This window comes from Zonotrichia leucophrys, chromosome 19, assembly GCF_028769735.1.
Source record: "Zonotrichia leucophrys gambelii isolate GWCS_2022_RI chromosome 19, RI_Zleu_2.0, whole genome shotgun sequence".
Classification (NCBI taxonomy): Eukaryota; Metazoa; Chordata; class Aves; order Passeriformes; family Passerellidae; genus Zonotrichia; species Zonotrichia leucophrys.
The window spans coordinates 1,401,496-1,418,613 of record NC_088188.1 but is presented as its reverse complement, the minus strand read 5'-3'; the positions used below and the strand labels follow the sequence as shown (position 1 = coordinate 1,418,613).

Sequence of the window (17,118 nt, the reverse complement as noted above, 5' to 3'; positions counted from 1 at the left end):
CCCCAGGTCTCTCCAAGTCCCTTGGTCTCATCGAGGGCTATGGTGGCCGTGGCAAGGGTGGCCTCCCAGCCACCCTATCCCCTGAGGAGGAGGAGAAAGCCAAGGGACCCCATGAGAAGTATGGCTACAACTCCTACCTCAGTGAGAAGATCTCCCTGGACCGTTCCATCCCGGATTATCGCCCCACCAAGTGAGTGCCAGGGGCTCCAGCAGGGAATGTTTGTGTTCAGGTGTCACCCAGAGCCAGGAGTGCTGGGGCTTTCCCAGTCAGGTTTGGTGCTGCTGGCTCTTCCCTCGTTGTTCCCAGGGCCCTGTGATGAGAAATGGGGGTGGCTGGGCTGGAATGAGCTCTTGGAGTCACAGAACCACTGATGCTGGAAAACCCTCAAAGGTTGTTGGGTCCAACCATTCCCCAGCACTGCCAAGGCCACCACTCACCTGTGTCCTCAAGTGCCACATCAGCAGAGCTGTTAAACCTCTGCAGGGATGGGGATGCACTGCCCTGGGCAGGTAGGCCAGGGCCTGAGCACCCTTTCTGTCAGGAAATAATTCCTAACATCCAACCTAAACCTCCCCTGGCACAACTTGAGGCTTGTCCTGTCAGTTGGTACCTGGGAGAAGAAACTGATCCCCACCTGGCCCCACCTTGGTTCCAGGTAGTTGGAGAGACTGAGAGAGTTCATCAAGATGATTTATCAGGGGAAAAATGGGAATTTCATCCCAGTCTGTCTCTGTTTTCCTAAAGCAGTTCATGATTTTGGGTGGAAGTGATGCCATCAGAAGCTCAGCTCTGCTTTCACTGAGGTTTTGGTGTTTAATACCCTGTAAAAGTGTGCAGAAATTCTTCCTCCCTCCTTGTCAGCTCCTTCATGTTCCTGCAGGATCTCCTCAGGCTCCTCCCAGCACAGGGATCCTCCAGGGACACTCTGGGATCTCCCATTGGAGACTTGGGCCTTTAAAGGGAGTTTCTACAGGCAATATCTTTCCTGTCCTTTTTTTGATTGAGCTTTTAAGGTGCTGGTGATGTTTACCTGCCAAGCAGCACAGGAGAACAGCCTTTAGAAGAGGTGACACATCATTTTGTTAAAGAGGATGAGGAAAGACACGCTGCAGGTTTATCTTTGTGAAGGTTAATTTTAGATATGGCTGCCAGAGTGTTCCTCAAAATAGGAAAGTGTCAGTTTGTCCTGTCCTGGAGTGGAATCCCTGATAAAAAAATGAGCTGAGAGAGGTTTGGATTGTGAAAGATCCGTGTCCAATGCCTGTGTCATTGGGGCAGTGACAAAGGTGTTGCCTGGCATCTGCAGAGCATTGAAAACCGTGCAGCAGGGATGCAGCTCTGTGGGGCAGGAGGTGGCAGATGGTCCAGGCTGGGGCAGCTCTTGTTCCCTGTGTCCCCAGAGCTCCAAATTGTCCAGGACAGCAGGGGCAGCTCTTGTTCCTTCACCTCTCTGTTCCCAGAGCTCCAGATTGTCCAGGGGACCAGGGGCAGCTCTTGTTCCTCCTGTCCCCAGAGCTCCAGATTGTCCAGGCTGGGGCAGCTCTTGCTCCTTCACCTCTCTGGGTGCTGCCTGAATTCCGAGCAGCCCCTTGGAGCATCCAAGGCTGTCAAGCACTGACAACAGAAATCCCTGGATGAGTTTCCAAAGGAATGGAGCCCATTGTGCATTGTGCTGCTGCAGCTCCTCAGGCAGGCTGAATTGCAGGTACAGATTGCACCTTTGCCTCTGTGATATGCAAATCCCAGCACAATGCTGGATCCTTGGAGCGAGACCTTCCCCAGCACTTACCTGGGGCTGAGCTGCTGATTTCCATTTCTCATCCCCAGCTCTGACTTCCAGCAGAGCCAGCATTACTTGGCGAGAATTAATTTGAGAAGTAATGTTTCTCTTCAGATTTGGGGGGAAGAAAAGGATTAATTCTGACATTTTCAGCCTTGCATTGTATTTTTCCTCAGTTCCACTATCCATCATTCCATGGGAGAGAGGGGGAGAGGACAGGGCACAGCATTCAAAATGCTTCAGTTGGGAGCTGGGCTGAGATTTGGGAGGGAATTTGTGCAGCTGCACAACTCAGTGCCTTTTATCTGTGTAACAACTTCAGGAGTGCATTTTGTTTATTGGTTTTCTTTTTGTTTTGGGCATCAATTGGCTTGATGTTGTAAGAGAACAGTTGGTCTGTGTGTAATAGGCTGGAGTTTGCAGGAGAATTTGGAAAGTTTCACCTCTTCCTACCTCTGGCTTCAAGGTTCCCTCGCTATTTAGTGCATAAAGTTTTATGGCTGATTTTATGAAGGGTTGAACACAAACCATTTAAGTCAAGTATCCTGGTCTCTGATTAAAATAGATTCAAGTCAAGGGAAATTAGCCTAAATGGCTTTGAAATTGCAGCATTAGTGGGGAAAAACTGTTGAAAACCCTCCAGCTGATAAGCATTACAAAGCATGTAGTGGTTTTAAATATAATAGTGAAGCTGTGTGGTTCAGCTAAAGGCTGCAGAGTGTCTGGAATGCCAATGGACTGGCACTGGGCCTGGCACAGGCTGGCAATCCCCAGCCTTTCTCTCAGTTTTCCCTGTTTTTAAGGAAAGATTCATGTGGTCAAGTGTCAGTGCCCTGAGTGCTGAGCAAAGCTGCATCAGAGCTCTGAGGCCTTTCCCTGCTCCTTTCTTGTGCCTGGGGCCAAAGGGAAGTGGAGCAAGGAGAGTAATGGGGAAGTTTGGCACATTTTGTGTATATTTTTGTGTCTCCAGGCTCCCTGCACCTCGTGGTCAGCCCCACTGAGGGTTCAGGGACTCAGATATCCCTGCTCCATGGGATTTCAGGAGCTGTTGGTGAGGAGGAGCCAGTCCAGCTCACAGCTCAGGGTCTCTCAGTCCTGCCCAGAGGCACAGAAAGGAGGGGTTTCCCAGGGAGAATGGTCCCAGAGGTGTGAGGATGATGTTCAGGAGAAGGTGAGGTTTTTCCCAGCACCAGGAGCTGTGGCAGAATACCTTGTTTGCCCTGATCTGGGGAATTGGGGTGTCACTTTTTGGTAATTTGGATTATCATCTTTGCTTTAGTTGAATTATTTCCTTCCCCTTTCCCTTTCTCCTTCCCTTATCCCTTCACTTTTCCCCTTTCTCTTTCTCTTTCTCCTCTCCACCTTCCCCCTTCCCTTTTCCTTTTCCCTCTCTCCCCTTTCCCATTCCACTTCTCTTATCCCTTCCCTTTTCTCCTTCTTCCCCTTCCCCATCACCCCTTCCTTCTTTCCCTTTTGCTTTTTTTACTTCCCCTTCCCTCCTCCTCTTTCCCCTTTCCTGTTCCCTTTTCCCTTCTCCTCTTTCCCCTTCCCTGTTCCCATTTCCCCTCTCCTCTTTCCCCTTTCCTGTTCCCATTTCCCCTCTCCTTTCTCCTTTCCTGTTCCCATTTCTCCTCTCCTCTTCCCCTTCCCTGTTCCCTTTTCCCTTCTCCTCTTTCCCCTTTCCTGTTCCCTTTTCCCCTCTCCTTTCTCCTTTCCTGTTCCCATTTCTCCTCTCCTCTTTCCCCTTTCCTGTTCCCATTTCCCCTTCTCCTCTCTCCCCTTTCTTGTTCCCTTTTCCCCTCCCCTCTCCTCTTCCCCTTCCCTGTTCCCTTTTCCCCTCTCCTCTTTCCCCTTTCCTGTTCCCTTTTCTCCTCTCTTCCCTTCCCCATTCCCCTTTTCTGCTTTCCCCTTTCCCCATTGCTGCTCCCCTGGGCTGGGAGGTGGAAACCCTTCCCTGCTGTTCCCCGTGAGGGATTTGGGGCTGTCCTGGGCTGATTCCCAGAGGTCTGGGATGAGCTGTGTGGAGCTGGTTCCAGGCAGGAGCTGTGCCTGCCCCACCTGGACCTCACCCTGAGCAGGAGAGGCTGTGCTGGCTGTGCACGAGACTTTCCAGTGAACCAAGTCACACATTCCAGCTGGGAAAGCTCTTCCTTGGGCTAAAACAGGCAGGACTGGGGTTTTGGGGTGAATTATTCCAGAACCTGCTGCCAGGCAGTGCCATAGTGAGAAGGGCACTGGGAACACATGCCTAATCACGCTTGATTGGCTTTTTTGGCTTTAAGATGAGATTCCTGCATGTTCTGGAAAACAATCTCAGCTTCCAGATTGGAAGTACCCAAGGTGCTGCCTGCAGGATTTCTACACAAATCTTCACAAAAATGAGCTGGAGAGATTTTCTCAATTTTCTGCAAAATCCTCTGAAGGACAAGGCTGCTGTGTGAGTTTTATTGTTTATCCATGCCCAGCACTCGCTGCCTGCCTGGGGAGGATGGGGCTTTGGGAGATGTGTTGTTTTCTATATTGAAAGTGAAGCATATTTACATGGGATGCCAGGGCCTGCAAACATTCCCTGCTTGGATACAACATTTTATGCACCTCTGTTGTATCCTGTGATACAGGATTTAATGGGAACCTCTCCTGTGTGTAGCCAGAAAATAAAATTGCTTTGTTAGATCAGCCTGCCTGTCCATCTTATCCACTATCTAATCTCTGATAGTGGAATTACCAGATGCTTCAGGTTGAAGAAATCATATTAAGGGAAACTATGAAATAATCTGCCCATCTGGTACATTTTGCCTCCCCCATTCTCTCCTTTCAATCCTATCCAACATAAATGTGGAGTTCTCATTATCTCTTTAAAAGTCTGTTCTTTTCTGGAATCCTGCTAAGCTCTGATTCAGTGGTATTTTATGGCATTATAGGATTAAGGGGTAGATTTAAGAGAAATAATACCCACAATTGTTAGGACTATTGGATCACTGGGTGCAGATGACACATCCCTGCTGCTGCAAATCTCCTGACAGCTGTTCTCAGGAGGGGAGCCCCGAGGTATTAAAGTGAAGAGCAAAGATGGTGTAAGAGATAAGCAACTCCCAGAGTCTGATTTCTCACAGGTTTTGAGGGGTTCCCAGCCTGGAGACACAACCCTGTTCTCCTGCCTGCCTTGGGGTCCTGCTCATGGTCAGGAGGTGCATGGAAAGGGACTTTGGACAAGGGGATGTAGTGACAGGATGAGGGGGAATGGCTTAAAAATGCCAGAGGGCAGGGCTGGATGGGATATTGGGAGGGAATTCCTGCCTGTGAGGGTGGGGAGATACAGGAACAGGGTACCCAGGGAGGCTGGGGCTGCCCCTGGATCCCTGGCAGTGCCCAAGGCCAGGCTGGGCAGGGCTGGGAGCAGCCTGGGACAGTGGGAGGTGTCCCTGCCATGGCAGGGGTGGCACTGGAGGGGCTTTGAGGTCCCTTCCAACCCAAACCCTTCAGGGATCCTCTGATGGAAAAGGTTTGGAGGTGCTGGGAGCCTGATTTGCTGCTGTGCTCTCACAGCACCTGCTCTGTGTTTGCCCTGTGGGGAGGTGCCCCCATCACCTGCTGCTGAAGAGGGAACAGTTCCATGTCCCTGCCTGGTGTAAGTGTCCCCGTGGTGTTTGGCTGAGTCAGAGCCATCCCTGCAGCTCTCAGGGCCTGAATCACCCGTTTATTTCCGGAGCTGCTGCCGTGGGATTGCAGCACCAGCTGCCTTTGGCTGCTTTATTGCCAGGGACCTCATGCAGCAGCAAGCTGAGCCTTTCTTTGGGATGCACTGCAGAAGATGGAGAGCTTTGGCTTCTGGGTAGACTTTGAGTTGTTGTTTGACAGCTTAACTTAAAGAAACTAAATCAGCTTCTGATCAATTTTTATTTCAAGTGGTTTTGTGTGGGCTCTCAGTGTGTCCCTGCTGGTGCTGGAGCACTTTGTGGGGTGGAGGGAGCCCCTGTTCCCCTTGGGGTCTCTCCCCATCCCTGGAGAGCCTCCCTCAGATTTACAGGATGTTGCAGGGCCCAAGAATTCCATTTTGGCTTTTTAATCACAGCAGAATGCATATTTGGATGGTGATGGATGTGGGTGTGACTGAGACACATCAGCACTGCCCAGGAGGATGCACCTGGAGGCTGTAATTGAGTCTCTACCCATGAGACCCCTCCTGCCTTCCCATCTCTTGTGCTGGATCCCAAATCTCCTGCAGAGCCCCCACTGGCCATGGTTTGTGCCAGGGGCTCAGCCTGTGCCCTCTGATGAGAAGGTTCCAGTGCCATCATACTCATTTTCCAGTGAAAATACAGAAATCTCTTCCACTGTGGGACTGACTGAACCCCCTGGCTTTGCCCTTGTCTCGGATTTCTCTGGGACCAAGGCACTGAAATGAGGGATTTTCCCAACCCCTGCCACAGCCTGGGCAGGAGATGTCCCTGTCACTGCTCCATACACCTCACCTCATTTCCTCCCCTTTAACAAAACCAAATGCTTTCTGCCTTCCCCTGCCCACAGGACTGTGTTGGCTGTGGCAGAAGTGTCTGAGATGTGCAAATATCACAGTGGGAGAGCTCAGGGATGGCTTCTGCAGGATCTGAGCCATTCCTGAGCTCACATTTGTGCTGATGTGCCTGTCACTCGTGTCCTGCCCTGGGCTGCTCAGCCAGCCTTCATGAAGTGAGTCTGCAGAGAAAGACAACATTTAAGAAGACAAAACAAACTACTTGAATTATGAGAGTGATATTTGCTGGGAAATAGAGTTCCATGCCTGTTTATTTGTTGTGATTGCTGCTTATTGCAAACAAAGGAGGTCAGAAGAGCTCCTTCTCTCTTGCATGCACAATGTGCTACCACAGTCTGCAAAGAGTGCTTTGGTTTGTTTCAGCCCTACATACAAACAACAGCCAAGAAGCAGGATGTAGGGCTTTTCCTTCATCAAATAACTGAAGGGAAAATTAGAGAGGAATCAAGACAGTGAAAGAACCAAAAAATTACTTTTTCAGATATGAAATTCCCTTTGAATTGCATGTGGGAGTGTATTAAAAGATCCTTACAGCTCTAGGAGAAAGCCAGGACTGGTTGTGCTCCTTCTCTCCTCATAGATGGTTGTGGGTTTGATCCAGCATTGTATGAAAACACTCCTGCCCTTGGCTTTTTATAGCTTCAGCCATAAAAAAAGACAAAGTAATATTTTCCAGTACTTGGAAAGGTGCCACCTGAAAATTTTCTGGGAGAGCAAGTAGAGAAATCAAGCAGTGAGTATCAGTGTCACAGCTCTGGCATGCAGGAGCTGTGCCTCAGAACAGGGCTCACCAAAGCCAGAGCAGATTTGCAGCTCTGGGATGGATTGTTGGATATTTTCTGTCCATGTGTTGTTCTGTCCAGCCCAATCTGTCCCATCTCTGTGTGGCTCCAGGCAGTTTTAATCTGTCAGGCTGCAAAAAGTCATGGAAACCTCCTGAGCTGGAAGGGACCCAGCTCAGGAGAATGGGAATCACTGAGGCTGGAAAATCCCTCCCAGCCCATCCAGTCCAAGCTGTGCCCCATCCCCACCTTGTCCCCAGCCCAGAGCTCTGAGTGCCACCTCCAGCCCTTCCTTGGGCACCTCCAAACCTCCCTGGGCAGCTGTGCCAGTGCTGAGCCCCCTTCCCATGGGGAAATTCCTGCTGCTGTCCCCCCTGAGCTGCCCTGGCCCAGCCTGAGGCCGTTCCCTCTGCTCCTGTCCCTGTTCCCTGGAGCACAGCCCAGCCCCCTGGCTGTCCCCTCCTGTCAGGAGCTGTGCAGAGCCACAAGGGCCCCCTGAGCCTCCTTTGCTCCAGGCTGAGCCCCTGCCCAGCTCCCTCAGCCGCTCCAGACCCTCCCAGCTCTGTTCCCTCCCTGGCCATGCTCCAGCCCCTCAGGGTCTGCCTTGAAGCAAGGAGCAAAATCAGCCAGTGCAGCCCTGGCCCTGCTCAGACACCCCAGCAATCCCACCCTGGGCATCCCTGAAGCTCTGGCAGCCTCAGGGCTGTGCCCATTCCCTGGGCAGCCTGGGCAGTGCCAGCACCCTCTGGGGGAAGAGCCTTTCCTGAAATCCAGCCTGAGCCTGCCCTGGCCCAGCCCCAGCTGTCCCTGTCCCTGTCCCACAGAGCAGGGATCAGAGCTGCCCCTCAGGAGGAGCTGCAGCCCAGCAAGGTCCTGCTGGTGTCACTCGAGGCTGTGCCCAGGCTGTCCCTCCCTGCTCTGAAGATCATTCCAAACCAGCTCCATCCAAAGTCAGGTTTTCATTTCTCCTGCGTCCCCAGGGCCCTGAGCTCTGAGGAGCTGCTGCTGCTGCTCTGTGTGCCCTGTGCCCCTCCTGCCCTCCAGGGATGGGGCTGCAGCTTCTGCTGCCTTTGGGGTGATGCAGAGAGGAAAAAGCCTCTTTGCTGCTCCATTGCTTCCTCAGCACTAACACAAACCAGCAGGCTGTGGAATAAATTCCAGTATTGATCTTTATTCCTCAGTGTGTTTGGACATGCTGCTCTTGACTTCCAGCAATGCTTTTTCTTGAAAACTGGGCAAGCAAAGGCTCTAAAAGCACACTTTTCCAGCTGTGCTTTACATTTATTGGTTATGATTTCAGTCCATTCCTGTGACCTGCAGGAGCCTGGTTCCTTGGCCACACAGGCAGCTGGGGCAGGCTCCCCCCAGAGCTGGAGCTGCCGGACTCCCTGTGGAAATTTTAGGGACTTGTGCTGCATGGATTTAGATGGGGACACAGGACAACTTTTCCTTTCCCTTTTGAAGCAGAGGTGACTGGAGCCCACGTTGGCAGCTTGTGTGGGGTCAAGAGTGTGTCAGAAGCCTTTGGTGCTTGAAGTCCCAATATCTCCTTTAACCCAGTTGGGAAGAAAATGCTTTGGGGAAAGCAGCTGGAGTTGTTTAGTGTCTGTTAGAGAGTCTCTTATTTCCACTGTGCTGCTCAGTGTCACCTGCAAACGCTGTGACCATGGATTTATAGCACTGCACCTCGGGGTTCTTAATGCCATGCATTCCACTAATTGTCAATTTTCCCTTCCTGACTGCAAAGTTATTACCTGTTCTTGTAAGGTGGGAACATGGTGCTCCAGGGAAGGCTTCTGTGGCAGGAGTGTGCTATAAACCAGTTCCTAATGTAAACACAAGTATTAAATGATCACTTTGGCAGAGGATGGGATTAGTGTAATTTAACAACTTGCTTTTGTGCTCCTCTGAACTCCTCTGCTGAAAAATACCTGTGTTATCATAAATACTTCTGCCCAAACTGTGCTTATGAGAATGAATGAAGCAATTTAAGCTTTGGATACACTTCTCTCCAGTTGGCTTCCAAGGAAATCAGGGCTTGTGTGTTTGTTTGTGCCACCAGCCTGCTCCCCTGGACTGCCCAGAGCTTTCCTGTTCCAAACCAGCACATGCCCAGCCAGAGCAGGCAGAGGGGGAGTCAGGCTCTGCTGCTTTGACAGCCTTGCTCTTGCAGCCATTTGTGCACTTTTCCAGCAGGAAAATCCCAGAGCAAGGAGGTCTCAATGACTTATTGTGTGTGTGTGTGAAAGAGCTGGGCATGGGCAGAGCTGGGTAAGTGGATGTGACACTCAGAATTGCTCTGGCTTTTATCTCCCTTAGATCTGTCTGAGCCTAATAACTTTATTACAAGAGCCTCTCACCAGAGTAAATTCCATTCTCTGCATTCTGTTTTTACAACTTTGCAGATGATTTCTTCTTAGGACTTGCCAAGTAATGTGCCTTTAGAAATGTCTGTATGTCCCTAAATTGTAATGGCTATTTTTGAGACCCTGATTCTAAAATAGAACTGAACATTTCTGAAGAAGAATTACTGGGAATAAAGTAGGTACTTTAAAATCTAGTTTCTTGGGGAAATGTGAGGAAGTTTCAGGGCTTTGTGGTCAGAAATAGTTTGAGAACCTGCATCTGTAAACAGTGAACTGTACCAGACAGCATTAGGTGTATTAAGATGCTTGGGTCACAAAAAATGTACATCACAGGATAGACACAATAGATTTAATGTTGGCAGTCCCTTTTGCAAGCAGACATGTGCACTGAATCAGCAAAATCCAAAGTAGAATAAGCAATTAATGAATGGAGCATGATGAGGAAGTGGCAGAATGAATAGCAGGCTGAGCATTTGCTTTCTTTAAAGCCTGCTCATAATCTTTACAAAGGCCAAATGGAGATCAATTCATTTCCTGGTGAAGCTTTATTTCAGAGGACAGCACAAATGCAGCTTGTTTGGTACCAGTGGGCTCCATTTGTGGAGCTGTCTGTCACCAGAAGGACAAACCCAGCAGGTTTTCCCTCTGCCACTGAGGATTTCAGGCAGGAAGCAGCACAGATGTTAGGGCAGAGCTGGGCAGCAGTGCCTGTGGATTAAGGGATGCAGGGAGCTTGAACCTGCCTGTGCTGGCACAGCAGAACTTGCAGTGGATTTACAACATTCTGTCCTTCAGCCATGGAACTTTGCAGCCCAGCCATGGGGAAATCATTCAGTCCCTTCAGGGCCCCATGGATGCATCAGGATTTACCTCCCAGGCCTTCAGCTGCTGAGTTGTGGGGGTTTGCTGTGGGCCAGAGGGAACCTCAGGAGGTGCAGGCAGCAAAGCCAAGCCCTGGGTGTGTGTGATGGTGTTCACAGGGGTCTTATGTTGTAGGAAGAGATGAGGATCTGACTCCATGTTTCAGAAGGATTGATTTATTATTTTATTATATATATTACATTAAAACTATACTAAAAGCATAGAAGAAAAGGTTTCATCTCAGAAGGCTGGCTAAGAATAGAACAGAATCAGAAAGACTGATAACAAAGGCAGCTGTCCCAGACTCTCTGTCCAAGCCAGCTGACTGTGATTGGCCATTAATTACAAACATCCATCATGAGCCAATCCCAGATGCACCTGTTGCATTCCACAGCAGCAGATAATCAATGTTTACATTTTTTTTCCTGAGGCCTCTCAGCTTCTCAGGAGGAAAAATCCTAAGGAAAGGATTTTCATGAAAAGATGTCTGTGACAGGTGTGTCTGGATGTGTCTGGCTGTGCAGGTGGGGGGAGCTTTGGTGTTAGGGCTGGTGAAAAGCAGGTGAAAGTCCAATGGCCTTAGAAGGTGGATGAGAGACAAGGAGTCCAGAATTCCCCACTTTTCAGGTGGGCATGCAAACCTCTGGGGTGTGTAGGTGACGAGGATGTCCTGGGATATCCCAAGGTGTGGAGTTAGGCTCATCAGAAATCACATTAAAGCCTTTAGAGTTCATTGTGTATCTCTGCACATATTTTGATATGAGTCTGCTGTGTTTTGTCAAGTGTGTTATGGAATTATTTAGGTTGGAGAAGCTGCCCAGGACCATCGAGCCCAGCACGGCCAAGGCCACCACCATGTCCCCAAGTGCCACATCCATGGCCAGTGCTCCCCAGACACACCCAGGGTGTACTCAGTGCCACTGCTGGCTCCTCTGACGGCTGGGCTGCTGCCAGGGTGACAGAGGTGTGTGTCACTGTGGCAGGCTTTAGGTGCTCCTGTCAGCATCTCTGGGCTGGCAGCAAACAAATCTCCAGCCCCAAACCCTGGCCCTGGGCTGGAGCGGCTCTGGAAGGTTCTGTGGCAGGGAGCTGTGGCAGCTGTCCTTTGGGTCTCTGCAGGAGGAGGCAGGCACAACAAAAAGGATGGGATGTGAAACCCCATTTGTGGGGCATCTCCAGCCTGTCCCTAAAAACTGATTGTGTTTTGGTTTGGGGTTTTATGAGGGGACAGGGGAAAGTTGGAGTATTTTCATTTGTGGTGGTTTTTTCTTAACCTTGTGATAATTCAGCTTTTGTTTGACAGGCTGTGTTGCTTGGATCCCTCCCTCCCTGCTGTGAGGTGTTTCATTGTGCTGCAGTTCTGCACCAGGTTAAACTGGGTGCCTTTGTGTGCTGGGGCTCTGAGCTGGTCACCTGTGTCCCCCAGCTCTGTCTGTTGTGTATTTTGTGTGGCAGAGGTGGATGTGTCACCTGGGACAGCAGAAAAGCCACACAGGAGCAAATCTCTCCACAGAACAGCAGGGCTGGTGTGAAGCTTCCTCTGTGGAATAAAGGGAAACTTGTGGCACTTTGGAATGAAGGCTGGTGTGGTCTTTGGTGTGTTAATTTTCCACCCTCAATGTCCCCTACATGAAGGGGCACCACTATTTATGGGCAGTTCATTGCATTCAGTTAACTGTACCTGACACTGGAATCTGAGGGGAAAACAGATCTGAATCAGCCCCATCTGCTGCTTTTCACCCTTTTGATGGTGCTTGGGACTCATTTTTGTTCTTTTCCACCCACAGGAGTGCAAGTGTCTCACCAGAGTGTCAGTGTGCCCTGGTGAGCAGCCTGGGCTGGGCTGGGCTCTGGTGATTTTGGGATGGCAGAGCTCTCCCTGGTGCCAGTTCTGGGATTTTGGGATGGCAGAGCCCTTTCTGGTGCCAGCTCTGGGATGCTGGGATGGCAGAGCTCTCTCCAGAGACAGCTCCAGGATTTTGGGATGGCAGAGCTCTCCCTGGTGCCAGTTCTGGGATTTTGGGATGGCAGAGCTCTCCTTGTGTGACATTTGCTGGGATGGCAGTGCCCTCCCTGTGTGACATTCCCCATGCAGGAATTTGGCAGACAGGGCTCAGTAACACCCCTCTGCTGAGGCTGATCCAGTTCTGGCACAGGTTAAACAAACTTATCCAGCGATGTCTGTACGTAATGGGAAAGGTTTAAAAACCTCTCCATCTTCCAGTCCATAAAGCCGTCAGCAGTGTGGCTCTGTGAGCACAAAGAAGAAGAGCTGTCTCTAAAAGTCCATTGCGCCTTTTAAGTTCATCATTTTTATGCCAGCTCTTCCAGCAGCGGCATCATTCCACCTTGTTCCTGGCAGCACAAGTGGTGGCCACTCTTCTTCATTGCCCCAGGTCTGCCCTGGGGGTGTCAGACTCCTGAGTTCCATGAGATCTGTTCAAGTAAAACTCTCCTACCTCAGGCCCTGCACCAAGGATTGCATTTTCAATTTGAGAGGGAGGTTTCCAGCAGTGCCAGTTCCATCCCAACCTGCCTGAGCACAGCTGGGATGTTTGCAGCTGGGATTTATCACCAGCTGGGGTCTGTGCACAAATCACCAACGGGACAGGATTGCTGGGAACGTGCCTTGAGCTGTTTGATTTTCCAGCATCAGCCTCATTACATGGTTATGACAATGGGAAGATGCCAGCAGCTCACATCCCAGGCAGCAGACCAAGAACTCAATGTTACAACTCACTTTATAAGTTTTTTGACCAATCACACCAAGCAAAAGCACATTGACAGTAGTTCTATCCAACCACTATAAGCACAGGTACCTTTGGTTAAACAATACCTGCTTATTTCAAATATAATACCTGCTTGTGAGCCTTAAAACACAACCCACAGAGCTCCATTATTAAGCTTCAAACTTCCTAATATCTCACTAGATAAACTTTTCTGTAGCTTAGAGAGTTATTCTAGACAAGTGTTAATACACAGACCATTGTTCTATTTGTCCTTGCTTTCCTACTGTTTAAATAATTTTTCTGCTGACCAATCTCATGGCTGCTGCTTGGCTCTAATCACAGTTCTGCTGTCTCTGAGCCTGCCTTTTACAGCTTCCCCAAACCCTGTGATTTTGTGGATTCCCACAGGACTGTCACCCTGGAGTCCCTGGCTGGGACATGAAGGCTCCCTTCCCTCATTGATGTTGGTCTGAACCTTCAGCCTGGGGCTGCCTCTGATCAGGGAAGGAAGAAGGCATCTTCACCTTCCCAAAAACCACTTCAGTGTGTTACACCTGACAGAAATATACCAGGGATGGAGGGCTGGAACAAACTGTCCTTTGGCAGTGGCAGTGTCACTTCATTGAGCTTGAAGGGAGCTCTGGGGGAAGATGTCTGTGAGTTACCTTGTCCAGACTGTGCCTACATGAGCAGCTACAGAGCAGCTGCTGCCTCCAACAGAGGCTCTCAGAACATGCACTGCTAATTTATACCTTACTGGTAACTTACATTTCCCTGTTCATTTGCAATTTGACATTAGTGCCTTTCATCTGGGAGCACCCAGCCCTTGCCAGTGGCCAGGACCTGCTGTTGTCCCTGTGGAGCAGTCAGGGTCCTGTCTGTCCTTGTCAGGGCTCCTGTCTGTCTGTCCCTGTGGAGCACAGTCAGGCTCCTGTCTGTTTGTCCCTGTGAGCACAGTCAGGGCTCCTGTCTGTCTGTCCCTGTCAGGGCTCCTGTCTGTCTGTCCCTGTGAGCAGTCAGGGTCCTGTCTGTCTGTCCTGTGAGCACAGTTAGGGCTCCTGTCTGTTTGTCCCTGTGAGCACAGTCAGGGCTCCTGTCTGTCTGTCCCTGTCAGGGCTCCTGTCTGTCTGTCCTTGTGGAGCACATCGAAGGCTCCTGTTTGTCTGTCTGTCCCTGTGGACAGTCAGGGTTTCTGTCTGTCCCTGCCCTGCTGGAGCACAGGGCTGCTCAGCACTGGTGATGGGCTCTGAGCTGCCCTTGTCTCCCACCTGGGCCCTCCTGGCAGGGAGCTCAGGGTGCTGCTGCCTGTGCTGTGACCCTGTCAGAGGCTGCAGAGAGCCCTTGCAAAGCTGCTCCTTCACCCCATGCCTGTCTGACATCATTCAGAGCTCAGCTCTGTTTGCAGGGCACTGTTTTAAAACAAACAGAGAAAAAAATGCTCCTGAATTTCCTCCCTGCCCAATCTACCTTGTGTGGGAGGAGAGAGAGGCCACCAGCCAGGCAGCAGGACCTGCAGCCTTCACTCCTGAGCCCTGCTGAGCCCCTGTCCCCTTGGGCTGACCCTTCATCCCTGAGCATCATAACCTCAACATCCTGTGTTTAAATCCCTCCTGCCTTGGTTAAGGGGCAGCAGGACAGCAGCCTGCTTCTCCTGAGGACCTGTCAAACTGGGAGCCCCCAGCTGTGCTCTGGATGGCCAGATGTGGCCAGATGTGGCCATGAGGAGACCCTGGAGCTTGGTCATCCTGTGGCCAGCCCTGCCTTGTCCTGCTGGGGCTGATGAGGAGCCAGGGGCTCTGTGCAAGAGCTGGGCACAGTGGATGGCATTCCTGGTGCCAGGTGACAGGGACACACTGTGGGCTCCTGCACCACACAGGGACAGTCCTGACCTCTGTCTCTGCAATGGGGTGACATTGCTGGTACCTCCCATCGGAGGAGTGCTCTCAGTTTTGGGAAGCTCAGCACTGAGAGATGCAGTGGGGACTCTTTCAGTTGCAGCTGATGTTTTCCTGGAGCAGCAATCTCTGGAATTGCAGCTCTGGAACAGCAATCTCTGGAATCTGGAGAGAATTTCACTTCATGTGCACTAATTGTGACTGAGCTGTGTCTCACACACCCTTAGCTTTAATGTGGCAGCTCCACAGCTCATTGTAAAAAAGGCATTTAAATATGTGTGAGTGGAACTCTCTCTCTGCTCCTGAGCCATGTTTTATAGGAGCAGCTCCACAGCCCTGTGGAAGATGTGCCAACAGAGCTGAGCACTTCTATAATGTCCACAGTGTTTTTAAAGACAGGAAGTAACAATTCATTTATTCTGCTGATCAAAAGAATATTTGCCTGTTTAAATATTCACACTCTTGAGCCTGCTACAAGACTGAACTGTCAGGAGGGGATAAGCTCCTGATAAGCACGTTAGCTGGATTTATTTAGTGTGATGGCCAAAAGAGAAATCATTAATAAGTCAGGATCTAGACTGGGGAGCTCCTGAGTGCTCAGAATTAGAAATAAAGGTGGGGAGGCAGGAGGGAGGGAGATCTGGCACTCTGATATGGAGGAGAGGAGGAAATCTTGGAGAACCCATCATGAGGATCTGCTTTATAAAGAGGTGTGCTGTCCATAATCAGAACCACCACATTCTTTGTCTGCCCTGTATTCTCCCACAGGCACACAGGACCTGCATGGACTGAGATGATCTTTAAGGTCCCTTCCAGCCAAACCCCACTGAGTGATGCTGTGATCTGGGTCCATTTTGTGCCAGCTGGCACAGATTGCTGTGTTTGACTGTCCCTGTGTGCTGCTGTGATGGCTGATCCCACAGGGCTGCACAGGGGTGCAGCAGGACCCCATCAGGAGCTGTAGGAATAACTCCAGAGGCTGAGGGAGCAGCACAGAGCCCTAAACATGGGTGTTCTGCAGAGCTGGAGGGCACACAACCCTAAACATGGGTGTTCTGCAGAGCTGGGGGGCACAGAGCCCTAAACATGGGTGTTCTGCAGACCTGGGGGGCACAGAGCCCTAACATGGGTGTTCTGCATATCTGGGGGGCACAGAGCACTAACATGGGTGTTCTGCAGACCCAGGGGGTTCTGTCCTCTCCATGGTGGTTGCTGCTGGAGGCATTTCAGAAGGACAGGTAGAGATGTCCCCTTCATGCTCTGGGGGGCATTTGTGGCCTGAACAGCCCTGGGGGCATCCCTGGGGAGGTGATGGATGGTGCAGCATCAGAGCTGATGGTGCTGTAGCTATGAAATAGAACTCAGATCATCAGTGAGTCTGGGCACAGACTCTGCTCCTCAGACCCCCCTGAGCACAGAGCAGCTCCTGTGCTGGTGTTCACAGGGGTCTCAGGTTGAGGGAAGAGATGAGGATCTGACTCCATGTTTCAGAAGGCTGATTTATTATTTTATGATATATATTACATTAAAACTATACCAAAAGAATAGAAGAAAGGATTTCATCAGAAGGCTGGCTAAGAATAGAATAGCAAAGAATGATAACAAAGGTTTGTGGCTCGGCTCTGTCCAAGCCAGCTGTGATTGGCCATTAATTAGAAACAACCAGATGAGACCAATCACAGATGCACCTGTTGCATTCCACAGCAGCAGATAACCATTGTTTACATTTTGTTCCTGAGGCCTCTCAGCTTCTCAGGAGGAAAAATCCTAAGGAAAGGATTTGCCATAAAAGATGTCTGTGACAAGCTCCCACCCCAGCCCCTGCTCCCAAGGGCACAGCACAGTGCTGTGTGCTCCAGAGTGAGCTCCAGGTGCTGCCTTCCCTCCCTGTGCCAGGCACCAGGCAGGCCAAGGGACTGTGTGTTCCACAGAGCTGCTATTTCCCTGCTGTTATTTTATTGACCTTTGCTGCTGGGTGTATTTCCCAAAGCAGAGCAAGGTCTGCCCACCCTGAGTGGCTCCTGTTGCAGCCTGTGTGGAAGGTGGGCACTGCACAGGGTGTCCTTTGTGCCCTGGCTCTGAGGGATGGGCAGTTGTTGTGGCTCTGCTCCCAGGGAACAGCAACAGGAGGAGAGGGAACAGCCTCAGGCTGGGCCAGGGGAGGTTTACA

At 50.7% G+C, this 17,118-nt stretch overlaps 1 protein-coding gene across 1 annotated transcript in view; it reads left to right on the top strand.

Moving 5' to 3' along the window:
* Positions 1–17,118, top strand: part of GALNT17 (polypeptide N-acetylgalactosaminyltransferase 17) — a 235,410-nt gene that overhangs the window by 59,281 nt on the left and 159,011 nt on the right. The window contains exon 2 of the mRNA XM_064729185.1: positions 7–190. Within this exon, the coding sequence (XP_064585255.1) occupies positions 7–190 (184 nt within the window). The remainder of the gene's footprint in view (positions 1–6; positions 191–17,118) is intronic.